We start from the raw sequence: 18,809 nt of genomic DNA on the forward strand, positions 1-18,809 counted from the left end.
TGTGAACACCCGGTTACACACTGAATACCCGGTTACACACTGAACACCCATTTACACACTGTAACACACTGTGAACACCCAGTTACACACTGTAATTCAATGGTTTATTTTATGGAATACCAGAAATATCCCACTCGTTAGGGCCAATATTATACTCATTTGCGATTCGTAGAATATTTGCCCAAACTCTTGGAATATTTGTAATATTCCATTCTAAGCCATCCAATATATGATATAAATGTTTTATGAGCAAATTGATGCCATATTCCCATTTGTTCTTTTGTGTTTCATTATATTATAAACAAGTTTATTCAAATTTTGTCCTCCAAAAAAAAAACACAGGTGAACAACTGGTTTAATGGATTAGCTATTGCTGCAACCATTATTTGGAAGACATATACACACGTATGAAAATATGGAATGATTATTATATTGTGTAATAACAAAAGGGAAAGTGGGGATATGACATCATCAGCCCACCTAAAGAATATTCGTGACGACATTTATATGACTGTTCTCTAAAAACTTTAAAATTCAATAACTTTCATTTGTTTTATCAGATTTTAATGAGCTTTTCAGCATTTTGTTTCGTGACTTGTACTCCATTTGTTTAGCTATAATCACTCTTTCAGCCCAGAGTTGCCATATAATCTATCAAATAATTGTCAAGACATTTACCACCACATGGTTTATCTTGTACATCTTCCAGCGAATATTAGTGGATAATACATCACACTAAGCACTATTGAAATATGTTTATATATCACGATTACATTTTAATTACATACAGGTCATATTCACATATCAGCATTCGTAATTATTGTGAAGGCATCATTAATAATAATAATAATAAAATACATTTATATAGCACATAATACAGGAAGTATATGCGCTTCACATAGACATGAATTAAATATCTCAACTTATAATATACAATATTGTCATTGAAAAGAATATTACAATAGGATTAAATAATTAAATAAGTATACAGCATGGCATAAAACCATGCAATTTATTGTAAAACATATCTAACAATACAATAACTTAATACAACTCTTGCTAAAAGGCAGGATCTGGGCCCCCGTCTTACAAAGAGTTGCGATTGATCTGATCAATCGCAACTATGGAAAGCCAGCAAAGTCAACATATAACATGCATGTTTGTTTTTAAAAAAATCTAGATATGAATGTACATCCATAAATTCATTGATTTCTTGACAATTTGGTGTGATCTTCTTTGTTTACAAAGGACATTTTGCGAATTTCCTGCAGAAGAAATTATGACAATGATGGATTTTCATAGAGTTACGTTTGATTGGATCAATCGTAACTCTTTGTAAGTCGGGGGCCCTGGTTGTCATCTTTGTGATATATCTGACATTTCTCTTTCAAGGCCCACACTTATCGCGAAACAACATTTGTGACCAGCCACCTAAAACCAAGGCTCTCCGTAAGTAGCAAAAATTGTTATTTGCTGTTATTAAAAGTAAAATACCAATTAGCCCGACGGAAAGAGTAGTTCTTCTTTATAACGTCAAAATTTAGAATTGTAAAGGAAAAGAAAAGAAAAGAGGATATTTAAAGGTAAAGTCCACCTCAGAAAAATGTTGATTTGAATCAATATAGAAAAATCAGACAAGCACAATGCTGAAAATTTCATCAAAATCGGATGTAAAATAAGAAAGTTATGACATTTCAAAGTTTCGCTTATTTTTAACAAAATAGTTATATGAACGAGCCAGTTACATCCAAATGAGAGAGTCGATGATGTCACTCACTCACTATTTCTTTTGTTTTTATTGTTTGATTTATACACTATTTCAATTTTTACAAATTTGACGATTAGGACCTCCTTGCCTGAAACATAAAATGTTAAAATAATGGAATTCCACGTGTTCAGGGAGGAATGAAACTTCATTTCACAGGACAACGATAAAATAAAAATATTTCATATTTCATATAATGAAATACAAAAATAGTGAGTGATGTCATCAGTTCCTCATTTGCATACCGACCGAGATGTGCATAAATAACTGTTTTGTGATATGAAGCAAAACTTTAAAAATGCCATAACTTTCTTATTTTACATTCGATTTTGATGAAATTTTCAGTGTTATGCTTGTTGAATTTTTCTCTTTTTATTCAAATCAAGTTTTAGTTGGGGTGGACTTGTCCTTTAAGCGTTTCTTTGGCCCGTTTTTTTTTCGGACTGCTTGGAAATTTCACCGAGAATGCAGAGTGCGCCCATTCATGCTTGAGTGAACACTGTATATACCTCAGAGATCGTTTTCTCCGTATTCTTCAAACCTCTTTCACTTCGTCTACATTCAATCAAGTACTTGGGTAGGTCATCGTTATTCAATTTGGACAAAACATATCATTTTAAAGCTCACGATGTGCTGATTATAACTTAATGAAAAAAAGTATCATTCATTTTGGGGACTTATTGTTGGTTTCGGAACAGCGACGCCCCGTTGTACAAAGAATTATGATTGATCCGAACAACCTTAACTATAATAATGAAAATCCAATCCATCATTTTGTTTTATATAGGAAATTTGCACAATGTCTTTGTAACCAAAGAATGTCCTTTGTAATCAAAGAAAAGCACAGTGAATTTTCGAGAAAACTTTGAATGTATGAATATACCTCATGGTTTAATGGAATCAATCACAACTCTGTGTAAAACGAGGCAATAGTGTCACATTTTGGTGGGTATTAAAATGTCTTGAAAATGTATGTCTTTATGAAACAAAATAGAATGAAAGTGTATCACTTTGATGTGAATACTTTCATTGCTTCGTCTGTGATATGGTCGCTGAGGCATTCAAGGGAATACTTCCAGATAATCTCTTGTTTGTCCTTGTTTCTGTAAGAAAGAATGAAATTATATATATATATAAATTAATCGTATCAAGCACTTTAGATTGTGTAAAGGCCCTATTATTTTTATTGGTGCTATTATTACTGCACAATTTAATCAATTCTAAGGTCAAACCTCGATATTTGTATGGGCGTACGTGTACAGTTTACGTACTGAACAAATTATTTCAATAAGGATCTGATTTGTATAGTGGTAGGAACAAGTCAGGTCCCAGATCATACCCTTGAGGAACACCAATACGCCAAACCATTCAGTAAGTTTTATTTACCTTCGCACTGGAGCATAAATTCAATGTTTCATGAAATGTTATGATACACCTACACCCTGTTTTAGCTCAGTAAAGAACATAATCCGCAAATGATTGTAGCTAGATATATCCTATTCTCATCCATTGGCGATGATGCAAGGAGGGGAGGATTCCCCTCACCCTTGATTTTCGAACTTAAACACAATGGTTTGGGAAAGGAACATCTCCATTGACGTCAATCCGTGAGCTGAACATATTACCGGTATGATAAAACATTTTCACATACAACTAACTAAATAACAAAGTAACTAATATAACTATACTATACCTTGCTGTTGAGTTGACACTGTGTGGTTTTGAGCTCTCGAAATAGAGCGCGGTCTTGTTGTCATACGCCGGGTCTGCGGCTGCGTGGAGTGACGTCAGAGCACCTTCGAACGGCGTCCGTATCATTTCTAAATCAATAACAACAATAGCAATGATGATGATGATGATAATAATGATGACAATAACTACAACATTAGCAACATAAAACTCATAATTACAAGTTGCAAAATAAATCATGGACTATTATAGTCTATATATACTAGAATAAGAACAGAAAAAATACAGTGTGCCATAATTCATGTCCGTCCACACAATCTTGTATTATAAAGATGTCCTCTTAATAAATGAGGACTTTCGCAGAAGTTGGGAAACAAGTCAACCAACTTGACCTATGTATATATTTCATTCTACATTACAACCGTGGACACTCATTCATTAAGGACTTAAAAAGAGGTTTTTCAGACAAGTTAACCTACATGACCAAGGTTCTTATTTCAAATAATCGTTTACTTTCGTATTAGTTGTAAACAAGTCAATCAACATTTACCATCGTTCATATAACCATGGACGTTCGTATTAGTTAGAAACTAGTCAACCAGCATGACCATGTTTGTTCATTTCATTTTACATTACAACCGTATATAATTCATCACATTGCAAATTAAGCTAGGACTAAAAGGTAAGCTAGCCATTGACCAATTAAGGTTCATATTTCATTCAACCATGGGCACAAAATATCACTGCATTGAGGACTTAAAACAAATTATAAAAACTCCCCGTATGATTTGGGAAATTTCGCAGACAACTGATGACCTTATCAGGGCGACTCTACATGGATGGAGGGGGAGGGGGGGGGGGGACAACTGACCCCTATGATTTGTCAAGTAGTGGAGAAGAACGAGAAGGAAACCAAAGAAAGGAAGACAGTCAGTCGGCAGGTCCCAAGAAAGTGGCTTCTTTCATGCAAGTGATATTCATGACTTGAGATGTTTTGCATATTTAATGAGCTTGATGCGGACCAAAACACCTATTTTCATTCGGTCATTGCTGCTATAATTATACATCGAATTTCTTGATTTTGGTATCATTGTAAAGAAGAAGAATCATTCTTTCAGGTCATGTGTTTGAATTTATTCAAACATTTTGTTAATATAGGTTAACATTTTGATCTAAAATATGCTACAAAATAATTATTTTCACCTGACAAAAGCTGCTATTTTCACACTTTATTTTTGATTGAGCCCAAATGATTTTTAGATTATGATAAAGCTGAATATGTATGCTTAAAAATTGTAAATGTTTCAAAATAAGAATTGGTTTAATCGGGTCAAGATCACACTTTCCATTAGCCAAGTACATAAAGCAGCTTGAAAACAAGAATACTGCACTCTGATTGGTCAAAGAGACCACACACTGGCAAATTCCAACGGTTCCAGTGCCTGGGTTCATGGGAAGGTCACACTTCCCATGTGGTAATCTCCTCAAATTACACGCGCCTGTTCTGTGAACCTTATCCAGCCAATCAGAACTCTGGATTTCATGCAAGTACAAAATTTTAGAAATCTCGTCTTGTACCTTGGTGGGAAAAGTGTGATCTTGACCCGATTGAAAGGTGCCGTATATCAAGAGCGGCATTGTGAGATAGTACAGAAGTTTAGCTTTATGGTGATATATATATCATTGAGGCTCAAAATAAAAAGTTTTGCACAATTGGCAAAAGAAAACAGAGGAAGAAAATTCAGTTTTGAGGCACATTTTCAGACCTGAAATTTACTTATTTATCAAAATATTGTATACAAAATAAATGACCAATATGAAAGAATAATATTTACTCTATCTGATGGTGCAATAATATTTCATTTAACTTGAGATTAAAACAGGTAAATTCTTAGAGAAAGAAAATCTCACGAATCACGAGATTTTGCAAGAAGGAGCAGGATTCAGCAACGAGATGATTTGAATAAATCTGACCTTTTTGCTCATTAGCATAGGGACATGCGGTCTGACTGAAGATAAGTATAAAAGAGAAGACTGCATCGTATAACTTTATACCCCTTATAATTCATCAGTTCAATAAAAAAAAGACGTCAAAATTATATCATCTTGCCTCTTCTCAAAATATCTTGACGCCGAGCCTGCATCCTCATTTCGCCTCGTATATTAATTTCATTTTTGCCAGCGTTGCTTTAAAGGGCATACGCATCCATGCAAATACGCATACACGCTTTCCTAAAAAATGTAAGCGACTTACTTCCTCCATTGCGAACGAACAATTTCGTTAGCCCCGGAACACTCTGCCCCTCACGGGTTGTGAGTTCCGTTTTGACGACACCGGGATGCAGCGAAAATACGTCGACCCCTGACCCTTCTAACCGTTGAGCCAATGAGAACATGTGCATCACCTGTATTCATATCATATAAAAAAATATAGGCCTTTTTTATAATAATTTGAAATAAGCACATCCGCAAGAAGATGTAAGCAAATGGGTTTTGAACAAATTTAATTTTGAAGTGATTTTATGAATGATTAATTTGGTATGAAATGTAAGGCGGATCCAGGGTGAGGGGGCACATCCGGCCCGTGCCCCCCCCCCTCCCTTGAGAGACACAATTAAAATTTGTAATGTAAAAATGACGTTAAAACAGAACTGTGACCCCCCCCCCCCCCCCTTCGAAACTGATTTTTCATGGACGAAATCCCCTTAATTTTCGGTTGAAACTGTAGCGACTTTAACTCTTTCTTCATTCATCACGTCACAACTTTTTTTCAACATTGTAGATACATTTAAGCCATTCTTCTTTGCATATTTATTTCATCCGTGGAGACAGCCAACAACAGTGTTTTTCTTTATAGTTACTCTTATCACGGAACATCTTATTGTTTTCGCGAGCCAATCACAGACATTTAATTGCACATGGAAAAACTTGGAAAATATTTGAGTCATCTGCAAAAAGTCTAAACTGAAAAAATCAGTTGATCTTGGTAAATCATTAATATATAATAAAAAGAGTGTTGGTCCCAGGACTGATCCTTGGGGAACACCACATGTTATCCTTCTACTACTGGAAAAACTTAGCAAAACGTTCACTTTTCACATGTGCTCCTGAGTTTTCCATCTCGCGGTCATGTCACTTTTTGGATGATGTTTTGGATACAATTTTCGCTATTATACATCAACTTTTACTGAGCGTTATCCCTAGTACAGCTTTTTGGAAATTCGCATCTTTTGTTCAGTGTTCATCTACATCATACCACAAATTATATATACAATGGGAAAGTGCAATCTTTTCTTGAACTAAGGACTTCGTGATTCGCGATTCTGGCTAGCTAGTTCGTGTTCGCGATATCGTCACGCGTTTGTGTGTTGAGCATCAATCTCGAGAAGTTCGCGCCACTTCGAAGCATTTCTCAGCATCGCGTGTGTGTATCTCGGAAGTCTGATTTTGATTTTTGGATTGAATCAAAAATTTCAACTCCTTTCCTCAGTTAGCTCGGCAAAATCGGTAAGAATTGATATATCCTTATTTAATATCTTACAACACTTTTTTGTTTGCTTGTCAAATTTTTCCTCGGGAAAATGTGCCCCCTCCCCCCTTCGTAAAATCCTGGATCGTGTAGACGGGGAAAATGAGTATCTCGATCACATCATATTATCTTATAACATAGACACGTTATGTTGATGAGGATAATAATATGAATAAATACTAAAGCGCCATCTATCTAAAAAAGTTATAAAATATACGGAGACGCACTATTTATTATCATCACGCCGGTTTTAGCTCGAGCGGCCGTTTCGAGTGTACAGCCCTTTTCTTCTTTAAATCCGATTTATTGATATCAAGTAATCCATACTTATTTATCAAGAATTGCATTTCGTTAACAACGCAAAGATCAGAATTGAAATTCTTGAGGCAGCGAGAACCATTCGTGTTGTCAATATAAGCCAATTCTTGATTAATGGGATTAAGAATTTATAACGGCTAATTGTCATAGCACATATCACAGCGCACACTAGGGGAATTTAGGCTACAACGTACATTTTGGGACCCGTTTCATATTAAAAGAGTTCCAATGAAACATAACTCCAAAAATAAAACCCAACTTGTCTTTAAGCCAATAAATGTGCGTGTATTATTGGAACTTGCACTTTACTTTTTTTTTATTATTTGCATTTAAATACATCTCCAGCCCCAAATGTGACAGACACATTTTCTTTTCATTCACAATAAAACAACACTTGTACATGAAAATATCATTTCGTTATAGGGCATACACAGTTAAATATTAGATAAGAACATACAATATATAACAAACGTTTTTATGGGCATTGGAGAAGACAAAAATAGCCAGAACCCTTATAACACACGTCTGACCCTTATGTACAAAACTTAATTAAAGCAAATAGATAGTACTTATTACAAACTAAAAGCATCAACAAATAAATAACAAACAGGTAGAGAAAAGGAAGAAGAAAACACATTTAACAACGATAACATATTAAAGAGAGAGAGAGAGAAACCCCAATTATCAAACTTATGCAAACTCAAAGATGGGACTTGATTCGCTTTTAAAAACTCTTTAAAGAATGGATGTTTCTTACTATTAGCTGTATTGAGATATTATTCCAATGTATGGGATCTTTAAAAAAAAACTTGTTTTGTGTTTAATAATTGTTCTTATCTTAGATAGGAAAAAATGTATGGCACTACGAGTGTTATATTCATGAAATTAATTACTGATGGAAATTTAGAAAATGTATAATCATTACAAAGTGGGGAGGTCTTGCATGGTCTAGTGGTTACGACTCTCGTCTTTCAATCAGACTCGGGACCTGGGTTCGAATCCCAACCATGGCCTGCTTTCCTTCAGCAAGAAATTTGTCCACATTGTGTTGCACTCAACACAGGTGAGGTGAATGGGTACCCGGCAGGATACATTTCTTAAATGCACCAAGCGCCTTTAGCAGCTGGAGCTAAAGCCGGGGTAATTAAAGTGTGCCATTGAATAGGCAACTATAATCATAAATGCTATGCATAACAGCTGTACCTGGTATAACTTGGAGTTAGCGTATCGTTTGCCCCTGTCGTTATTCTTCAGACACTGGAGATCGGCGGCGTTCCAGCTAGCAAAGCGGTACATCAGTGACGACACTGAGACGACTCGAGCACATGGACCGGAGCTCTTCAAGACGGGTAACAGGTGTAAGATGAGGAGAAAGTGAGACAGGTAGTTGATTTGAAAATGAGGCTCGTATCCATCCGAAGTCAGCTCTGAATGAAGGGACATAAAGAAGGGTATGTTGGTCCAATTGATAAACTTATTTCATAATTCGTGACGGCACAATGAGTCTCCCTCAAAAAAATAATAATGAGGGGGCCAGACACAGCTTATTGAGTAAAACATCTAAAATGCTTCGAACGAGCGAGCAATAATTTTGACTTTTTTAACGTGAGAAGCTAATTTTGTGATAGATTTTGACATTAAGAATGGAGGAAAATATATCACATTTTCCTTTCCCTTCCCTTTTTCTCTCGTTTTTTTTTCACCTAAGTCTTGGCAACAGCTTGGCTTGCAACGTTTACCCACGTTATCACGTCACAGCCGACCGCCGGCAAAGGTTCTTTTGTGAATCCATGGACCTACTACTAGTAGGTCCATTGTGGATCGAATCTGAAAACCACAAAGGTTCCATGGAACGGAACACCGCTTTCTCTCGTTTTTACAAAAGTGCAAACATTTACCGAAACACAAATGGCAGGTTGCGATCGGAGATTAAGCCCGCTTCATATTATACATCTTTGCGAAATTGAAATGAATACAGGAAAGTTTTAAAAAGGTAATATTTTCGGACTTGCATGATTTGTTATTTTGCTGCACACATGCATTGCGATCTTAGTGCAGGCCGTGCAAAATATCAAATTATAGACTCTAAACTTCGTCAGAGGATCGATGCATTTTACAAAATACCCAAAAAGCGATAGCGTGCCGTGGCGTGAATACGTGAGTAAATGTTGCAAGCTCGGCAAATTCATGTTATGCATTGCAAAACAAATATAATTCGTGTGTGCACAAGGATGACTAAATATATATACGTCATCCTTGTGCACACACGAATTATTTTTTTGCAATGCATAACATGAATTTGCCGAGCTTGCAAAATATATATATATATATATATCTTTGACTTACCTTCTGGTCCCCACATAATACCTGCGTTGCAAATAAGAACATGGAGAGGGCGCCCTGTATTCTTGTAGGCTTCTATGAATGTCATTGTGCTTTGCAGTGACCCTAGGTCAAGAGCCATGAACTCTACGCTGAGGTCATCGACCTAGGATGTTGACATTCAAATCGTTTCAGAAAAAAGAAATTCATTGCGTTAAATAAGGACAGAAAGTCGAATAAAAAAGATGATTTGATCCATTTTTTTATACTGCTTAAAACATTAAAAAGAATATCAACAGGGAAAATAAGAAAATGTGTAATTATATATTGTTTCACAAAAATGTCTTATATGTATGCGTATATTACATTAATTAGTTATCCAATGTATTATCATTATTTAAGCATATTTCAATGAAAAATATAAATAAATAAATAAATATAAATAATTTATATACTTCAACTTCTAGGAAAACTCACATCATAGCAGGCCATATTAAAATCTTAAGCAATATTTTGTCCTATTTTTGGTTAAAAGGGAACACGGATCGTTTGGGGGTAACAAAGAGCACGTTCAATTTACAGAATATCGTGTAAATCTACACGGCATAAATCGTTATTTTACCCAACAACTATAACCCAATATTACTTAGAGTAAAGTATTATGTTGATCTATGTTTCATTATTTTCACCAAAAATAAGTTAACATACAAAGAGACTTGTTTAGATTTACAGATATCTTACGTTTATTTTTATTTTCTGCTTTTTAGGATCTGCTTTCTCCTCGGCATGTTCTTTCTTCATCTGGTCGATAGCCTGAAAATAGACATTTCCAAACAATTATGCCTTAAAATATGAATAGTACATTTTTTTTCATAAAAGATAATCAACATCTCTGGTAATCGTTCAAAAACTTTTCTATTTATGTACATGATTAAGATGATTTATAATTCAGATTGTCTTAACATGGAATGTTAATAAAATTTGGAAAGGACTGACATTGCATGTATTGTTACCTTTTCCCCAATTCTAAGATTGATACACGGTCATTTATAAAGGCTCTGAAGTAATGGAAGGAATAAAGTTACAACCTCAATATTAAAAAAAAAATGTTTAATGCCTTTTTTAGTATTCTGCCATCCTACCTTTTATAATTAATTGATTATATTGTTATTCTTATACGATTGTTTAAAAAGAATGGATATTTTGTGACAGATTTGAGATTTACTTCCTTTAATTACCAATAAAGCCCCCAAAATGAGTTGATTTAAAAAAAAACCTTTGCAGACTGCGTTTGAATTCAGGTTTTGCAGATTATTATTTTATTAATGCAGAGGCGCTTCCAAGGTACATACGCATTTTATTATTTTTTTATTGATTAATTAATTGATGTTTAAAACAATATTGTTTTCGGGGGTGGGGTGGGTGTTGGAGGAAAACATTAATAATTGTTCCTCCCCTATTATGTAGAAAAGAGATGGAGGACAAAGGTGCTAACAGTGCTACCCAGTTTTTATACCAGCCTCTCTGACATTATCAACACATATCAATTCTCAGTTTCATTCAAAATATGAAAGATATTAAACCTCAGGAAACCATTAATTCCATTTCCTTACCTCCTGTGCTTTAGGTTCAGATCGGCATGCTAGAATGACCTTTGCACCCACCTGAGCAAGCGACTTTGCTGTTTCATATCCGATTCCTGATAGAACACATTAAAGGTCAGTTCAGTTATTAAATAACCTGCTGATATAAATGCATGTACTGTACGAAATTAAAGGACGAGTCCCATCCAAAATCAAGTTACTTTTTAAAATGAGAAAAACAAACAGGCATAGCACTGTTAATTATATCATAGAGGGAAAAAATATAAGCAAGGTATGAAATCTCAAATAATCACTAATTTTTTACAAAACAATGATTTATAAATGAGCAAGTCATGCAGTGGCTCGGTTCAGTGATGTCATTCACTCAATATTCATTTTATTTATCATTGTTTGAATTATAGAATATTTCGTGTTTTTTTGTGTGTTTTTTTGCAGATTTGACGATGATAAAATAATTCAGATATTTGAATTTTCCCGAATCAACAGATATACATACAAGACCGGGTATTTAATGGTTTGGTACTTTGCGAGATGTTAGCCAACTAATTTGTTCAAATCCCCCCCCCAAAAAAAAAAAGGAGTAATAATAATAATAATGATAAAGACAAAAAATATATCGATCATTATACAAATAAATATTAATAATTAAGAAAAAGAAAAGATCTTTTTTTAAAGATATATGAAATCAATAAAAAGCAAAAAAAAAGGAACAAAATGTATAAAAAGAGATAGTTTAGAAATTCTGTTCCGATCGATCAGTATAATTATTTTTTTCCTCTTGTTACTTACCTGTATTAGCTCCTGTCACGACGATCGTTTTATCTGCCAGGTCGACCTCAGGAAGACTAGATTGTGACCCCATCGTGACCTGAATACACAAACAGGGAAAACACAGAGATTAGGATACTAGGCCTAGTTGAAAATTTAAACAAATAAATGTTACACTTAAAATGGAGACAAATGTCAGCGTCATTGTGGTGACTGACCAAGTAGGCATTAAAGCCAATTTAACAAATACAAACACAAAACAAATTTAACATGGTATAATATATGGCACAGGTGATGCAGTAGTAGGCATATATACACCCAGAAATATATACCATATATACCAATAAATATATACACCCAAAAATATATACCATAGATACCAATAAATATACATAAAAAAATATACCTTATATACCAATAAATATACACCTAAAAATATATACCATATTTATATACCAATAAATACACACCAAAAATATATACCATAACATAATTCATGTCGACTGCGGTATATAAACAGCATCAAAGGGTATATCCGGGGTATTAGTTGAAGATCATGCCTTAATATTAAACAAAATAAACTAAAATAGTAGATTTTAACAAATTTGAAAGCTAGGAGTAAATGAGTATACATCCATGCACATTACAGACGAACATGTTCCTTATAAGCATGACAACTCAATATATGGATATACGTACCGTCGAATAACACGCAGCGAGATATGTTTCAGAGTGCAGACGATCTCTATATATATCACCTTGCAGCTTCCAGTCCCATCCACACGTTTTTAAGTAATGTATAGATCGAGGACCTACTTGTGGAGATATATGGTAGATACGTGGGTAGATACTACGTTGAAGGCATATAGCACGGAAATGGATGAAATCTCTCTCTCTCTCTCCATATATACATACACATGTATGTCATTCACCAGAGCAGAAATAAGCACTCAACCAACAAACGACAGAGCAAACCGCACTGAAAACTGATCTAACTCCCACTTCCCTGTAACAACCCTGCCATTCCAGCGCGGTGGTACTGTATGTTCAAGTTGGGAGCATTGACTGATTGAGTATGTGCGTGCGAGCGAAACGAATCGATCTTTGTACAGGCGTATCAATTTGAGGCAAAATATAAACCTTACCCCCCCCCCCCTCGTCGGTACAATTATGTCTCCTCTATGCTCGTTAAACTGCCAATTCGTCTATTGCCTTCTCGTCCACTCATCACATGGTCTAATTTAGTCTCATGCCATTCCGTCCATCAAATAAACAACTATAAATTTTTAATAACCATTTGCTCCAATAATCATTTCGTCAATTACCAGTTCGTACATAACAATGTATTCTAATAACCAGTTTGTCTAGTAGTAGGCCTACCCATTTTCTTTTCATTCATATCGCCCAAATAACACTTATCCATTTTATACCAAATTGATTAGGCCTATGAACTATATATAAATAGCTATTGGACCAATTGTTTATTACTGACGAAATAGAGAGAGGACGAAATGGTAATTAGACCAGTTGGCGAACTGATGGTATAAACTAAATGATAGTGAATGGACGATTTGGCGTCAAATGAAAATAGAACCATTCACGGATTCTCCAGACTTGACTGGAAATAATGTGTTTTGAACAGATATAGGTAAAATCAGACAAATATTAAACTAAACATTTTGTCAAACTTGGACTTGGAATAACTGACAACTAAAGCTATGTCACTGTAACTTACGCTTTGCATTATCCGATGAAAAGGTTCCTTGCATTCCGATAATGTAATGAGCTAGCTGGTGATGGCGTATCCCCACTTATTTTTTTTTTCATTATATGGTTTCATATTTATTGCAATTTCGTCCACCAAAAATGAAAAACAAAAAGATTGACAACGGATTAGATACATGAGATATACAATTGCTCCAACTTCTATTGTTACAAAGCAGTATATCATACCCACGTGTATAAAAAAATAAAACAAATGATTATGGGTTCAAGTAAAAGGAATGTGGGGGCGCGACATCATCAGGCCTCCTAATGAATATTAATGGCGGCATATATACATTTACATAAACAAATAATGTGAGTGAATAAGGAGCGAGATCCTGGGCAAGGGTGCGGGTAGATAGCCCCCCCCCCCCCCAAGGCCGAGATGAAATGACCGATATCAATGAAGGGTACAATGAATTTGAATTCCTGGATTCATACCAGTTCCGAAAATACAATCGGAGATATACATTTACATAAAAGGTATTTTTTACTAAAATGCACAAAATTACGTCTCTGATTTTAAAATGCATCATGAATGTCGAACGTCGACATTAGGCACATGAGCTAACTAACATGACCAATTGAATACTGTAAACGCTCGTTGATTTGAATTAAATTAAATCTGTTGCATTCAGTTAATTCACCACTGATATATATTTATTTTACCGTAAAATGCAACTAGTTTTGTATCTCTCTCACTCTACATGTATATAAACATGTAATTATACTGATCTATCTGGGGATTTTTTTATCAATCTATTTTTCTTTTTCTTTTTGATTTACCATATATATGCATGCATATACATGTGGCTGTTATCGAGGTTGCCAACTGAAACAGTTTAGACTGTTTATATTGTATTATAATATATATTATATAATTCATATATATATATGTATACACACACGCACACCCCCCCCCCCCACACACATATATATATATATTGTGAAAGGAATGGATGAAGAGAACAATGGTAGACGAAGCTTAAATCAAGGTTCCCCAGAGCTATCTACCCTTTAGAAAAATTGGTGATGCCGTAAAAATGTCTCTGCCGGGAATCGAGGGCCCCCAGCTTTGAACGCCGGTGCCTAAAGGCGGTTTTCCACTAGAGCGCGGACAAGACCAGGAAGTGTTGCGGAAGCTACTTTTGTCATTTCGGCATGCTGTCCGCAACCAAATTCCGTAAAATATTATGCAAATGATCTTGTCCTAGGACACAACCAGGACTGTCTGCGTATTGTCGTAGGACATTCTTGGGACTGTCCTAGGACAAGATAATCTAAATAAATTTGTCGGCGTTCGGTGCGGACAGCATGCAGATCGTATTAGGACAGAACCGGAAACATTTAGGACAACGTCACGAGTGGTAAATTCAAGGACTAGGACAATCGGACAACTTGCGAATACTCCATGAAAATTATCGTTCATACATTTTTTTTTATGAATTTAGGGGTGTTATTTGGGTTTTTTTTCGACCACAAACACTATATAGGATTTTCTTTTATTTCAAATCAAATTGCATACATTGGTCATGTTTGTGGAAATCCCAGGGGGACAGGGGCGACGCATCCCCTCACTTTTTGGAAAGGGGGGCGCATTTGATAACAAATTCCCCCCCCCCCCTCCTCCCCACTTTTGGAACGAGCAAAAAAGAAAAAAATAGAAAGATAGGGAAAAGAACCAGAAGGGAAAAGAGGAGAGAAAATGAAGAGAAAAACAAGAGGAGAAAGACGAGTGAATTAAATAAGATGAGGGGGGGGGGGGGATTTTCATGTCACTGTGTTAAATGCTCGCATTCCCTAATCTATGAGATACATAACTTGCTCAATAGACTTATATTGAGCTTAAAACTTCAAGTTTTGAAGTAAATTAACAAAGCATTTCTCGGACATTAAGTTTTCAATTTGTTTGATTTACAAATATATTTTATAGTTTTCTGTAAAATAACTATATTTTATGGTCTACATATGAACATTTTCCGCTCGCGCTGCGCGATAGCATTATTTGATTTGTCAAATAACTATTCTCTTCGTGTATTCCATAATTTTTTGAAAAATATCCCTTTTAAGGCTGGTCTGATAGTATCAGCTAAAGCTGCGCGCTTGTATTTTGATTGGGGAGTTATGTATACCTGTATCAATTGTAACAAATTATTTTAAATTTTTCTTTCATGACAGTTTATCAAAATTTTCGGCTCGCAATTTGCGCTCGCATTATTTTTGTTACAAATATATTAACCCATGCATCCTATTCATAATTACAAAATGTCCAGTTTTCTGACCTTAATATCAATTTCGCGCCCTCATTGGGCTTATTAGACTAATAAGTAAGATAATAATATTTTCATGATTTCCTAATAAACATTTTTTCAGAATGGAATATCGACAAGTTTCATCTCTCGCTTCGGAAGATAGTCATCATAGTCATATGAAGACAAAAAATGTCCTTAAAATGTCCCGGTCGCAACCTAAAATATATTTAATGATAAATATATCAACTTGAGCTTCGCACTCGCATCGTTTATTAAGCGCGATCCATCTCTAATTCGTAACTGCGCTTAAATTTGTTTCTTTTTATCGGAAAATCAATCTTTAGCTTGCTCATCGCGCTCTTATTATTGATATTATAATGAAGAATGTAATTAGAATGTCCAGATTCTAGGTCTGAATCTAAACACGCGCACGCATGTTTATTTAGATACGAATCTTGTGCCAGTATGTAGGAATATTATCCATTTATCCAATTATCCATCCTTTTCCTGATTTACAAAACGTGAGACGTCGAATTTCGTTTCAGCTCGCGCTTCGCGCTCACATCAAGTGTATAGTCATACCCCTATCCTGTTCATGCTTTTAAAAGGTGCTTAGAATGCCCAGTATTTAGGTCGGAATGTAAAAAAAATTTCAGCTCGCGCCTCGCGCTCGTATTATTTGACTGTTGAAATATGTAGGCTAAAGGAAAGTGTGTTTGTCGGTGTAATGTAGTATTCACTTTTTGAAAGCAGATTTTGTGCATTTTTATACATAACAATAAATTATCTCGGATCTTGATTTTTTCAACTATGGTAACTTTAAAAAGACTGCATATGTTCATAGCAAAGTCGGGGCTCTCTTTATAACATTATTTTCTTATAATTTTTCCACAAATTAATACATATATTACAAAAGAGGAAGAAAACAGAAAGTTAGGATGCAAATTGCATTCGACAGGCACATGCGGTTCAAGGGGCGAAGTGGTCTTGCTCCCCCTTTAAAAAAGTACAAACAGAAGAAAATTAAGTAAAATGGAAAGGGAAACTTAAAAAATGATATGGTGGAAAAGAAAGGGGGTGCCGTGCTGATAACGGCCCTCCTCTCCCTGCTGCAGGCTTACCCCTCCCAGTATTAAAGAGATATACAAACAGCTCAAAAGAAATAGGAATAAACAAAGGAGATGAACGAAATGAGGTGAAATAGAATCAAGGAGGAAAAAAATTGCGATCATGAACAGAAAATAATTGGCCGAGATTATGAATGTGTACGATTAGAAATATCAGTTTTAATTTTTGGACGAAAATGTGAATCCAGTGTCTAATCGCCTTTGCCTCCTCTTGTACCAATTGAAATAGACTAAGAAAGAACATGTAAATGGGCAATTCCAGGATGCCGAATGCGATCTCTACGCCCTATTGGCTGCGTAAAAAATGGAAAAATGGAATAACCAAAGAAGAGGGGGAAAAGGAAGAAGAGTGAAGAAATTGACAGACCTGCAGACGAGAAGAATATCAGCGTTTCGGCTAGGTCAATTTGTAAAAAATAACGCTTCATACTTTCAATAGTTTAATTATAAGAAGATTGTGCACGCTGTTCATTTTTAAGAAAAATACTTAGGTCTTTTCGTCTTTTCTTTTTCGTCCTTGATGTTTGAAAGAAGTAAGTTCGCGCTTCGCGCTCATATTCTATGTTTATGAGAAACATGTTTTGTGTACGACTTTTTTAAGGAAGGCCTATTTTCTTGTAAAGAGTCGTGGTGTAGTGGTTCTGACTCCCGCCTTGTAAACAGAGAGTCGTGTGTTCGATTCCCACCGCGGTCTATAAACCGTCCTTTGGCAAGACGTATTGCACACCTTGCCATTCTCCACCCATGTGCTAAATGGGTACCCGGTTGGATGCGAAAGTTATTGTACGCTGGATTTGGCCAGCACAATTTTGAGGTTGCGATGAATGCAAGGAATGCTTCCCAGGGTGTGGAAATTGTGCACTTTTCATGCGGGATTGAAATGAATCCTGGGGTAAATCGTTTTGCCCCTGCTGTAAATCGTTTTAAGCCGTTCTGAGAAAAGCGATATTCATAAACTTGCTATAATTTATTAATATTATTTCTTATTAATGACATCTCATTCATGATCAAACAAAGTGCTTAAAATGCAATAGAAATATAAACTTGAATTTCAATTTGAAATCTATACCTGTATTATTAGTTTGGTTATGATATATGTCCTATTCGTAAAGTCAAGCGCTGCCTATACGGTCCTTTTTTCAGTCGAGTACATTAAAATAATCTAGTTCATAATCAAACGTTGCATTAAACATCTTTTTATGTTCAGTACAGAACAAAATAATCTGCTCGCATCATTGCCAGCTTAACTATTGCAAGAAATATTTGAAAAGTCCACTTTTCGGATCAGTAGAAAATGCTTGAAATATTTCTCCTTCAAGTCTGTAACCCCCCCCCCCCCCCAAAAAAAAAAAAAAAAAAAAAAAAAAAAATCAACTCGTGCTTCGCGCTCGCGTAATATGTTTAAAACACTGCTTGAAATATTAAGTTCGCAGGTTTGTTAAGTGATATACTAATTATGCCCCTTGACCCCGTACTTTGTTCCTTTTTGTAATTTTCCTGTCTTGTATTATCCCGTTGCCCCATCTAGTGCACTGACCACAAATGGCTTTTGCTACTTGTGTACTCGTTCCATACATATTAGCATTGGATCAACACATTCCTGAATCACTCTGCTTGCCTTCCTATTCCAGTCTGAAAGTTCCTGAAACAGTCCGCTTGCCTTCTTATTCC

At 35.3% G+C, this 18,809-nt stretch overlaps 1 protein-coding gene across 1 annotated transcript; it reads right to left on the reverse strand.

The window, feature by feature from the left end:
- Positions 1-542: 542 nt before the first annotated feature.
- LOC129263898 (retinol dehydrogenase 12-like) lies at positions 543-13,178 on the reverse strand. Its single transcript, XM_064100733.1, has 9 exons — positions 12,695-13,178; positions 12,017-12,095; positions 11,237-11,322; positions 10,365-10,436; positions 9,648-9,789; positions 8,505-8,728; positions 5,709-5,859; positions 3,459-3,585; positions 543-2,868 (listed from the first exon to the last, which is right to left on the reverse strand). The coding sequence occupies exons 2-9, from the start codon at positions 12,087-12,089 to the stop codon at positions 2,772-2,774; spliced, it is 972 nt and encodes a 323-aa protein (XP_063956803.1). The 5' UTR covers positions 12,090-12,095; positions 12,695-13,178; the 3' UTR covers positions 543-2,771.
- Between the last annotated feature and the right edge of the window lie 5,631 nt (positions 13,179-18,809).

The sequence above is a fragment of the Lytechinus pictus genome, chromosome 6, assembly GCF_037042905.1.
Source record: "Lytechinus pictus isolate F3 Inbred chromosome 6, Lp3.0, whole genome shotgun sequence".
Classification (NCBI taxonomy): Eukaryota; Metazoa; Echinodermata; class Echinoidea; order Temnopleuroida; family Toxopneustidae; genus Lytechinus; species Lytechinus pictus.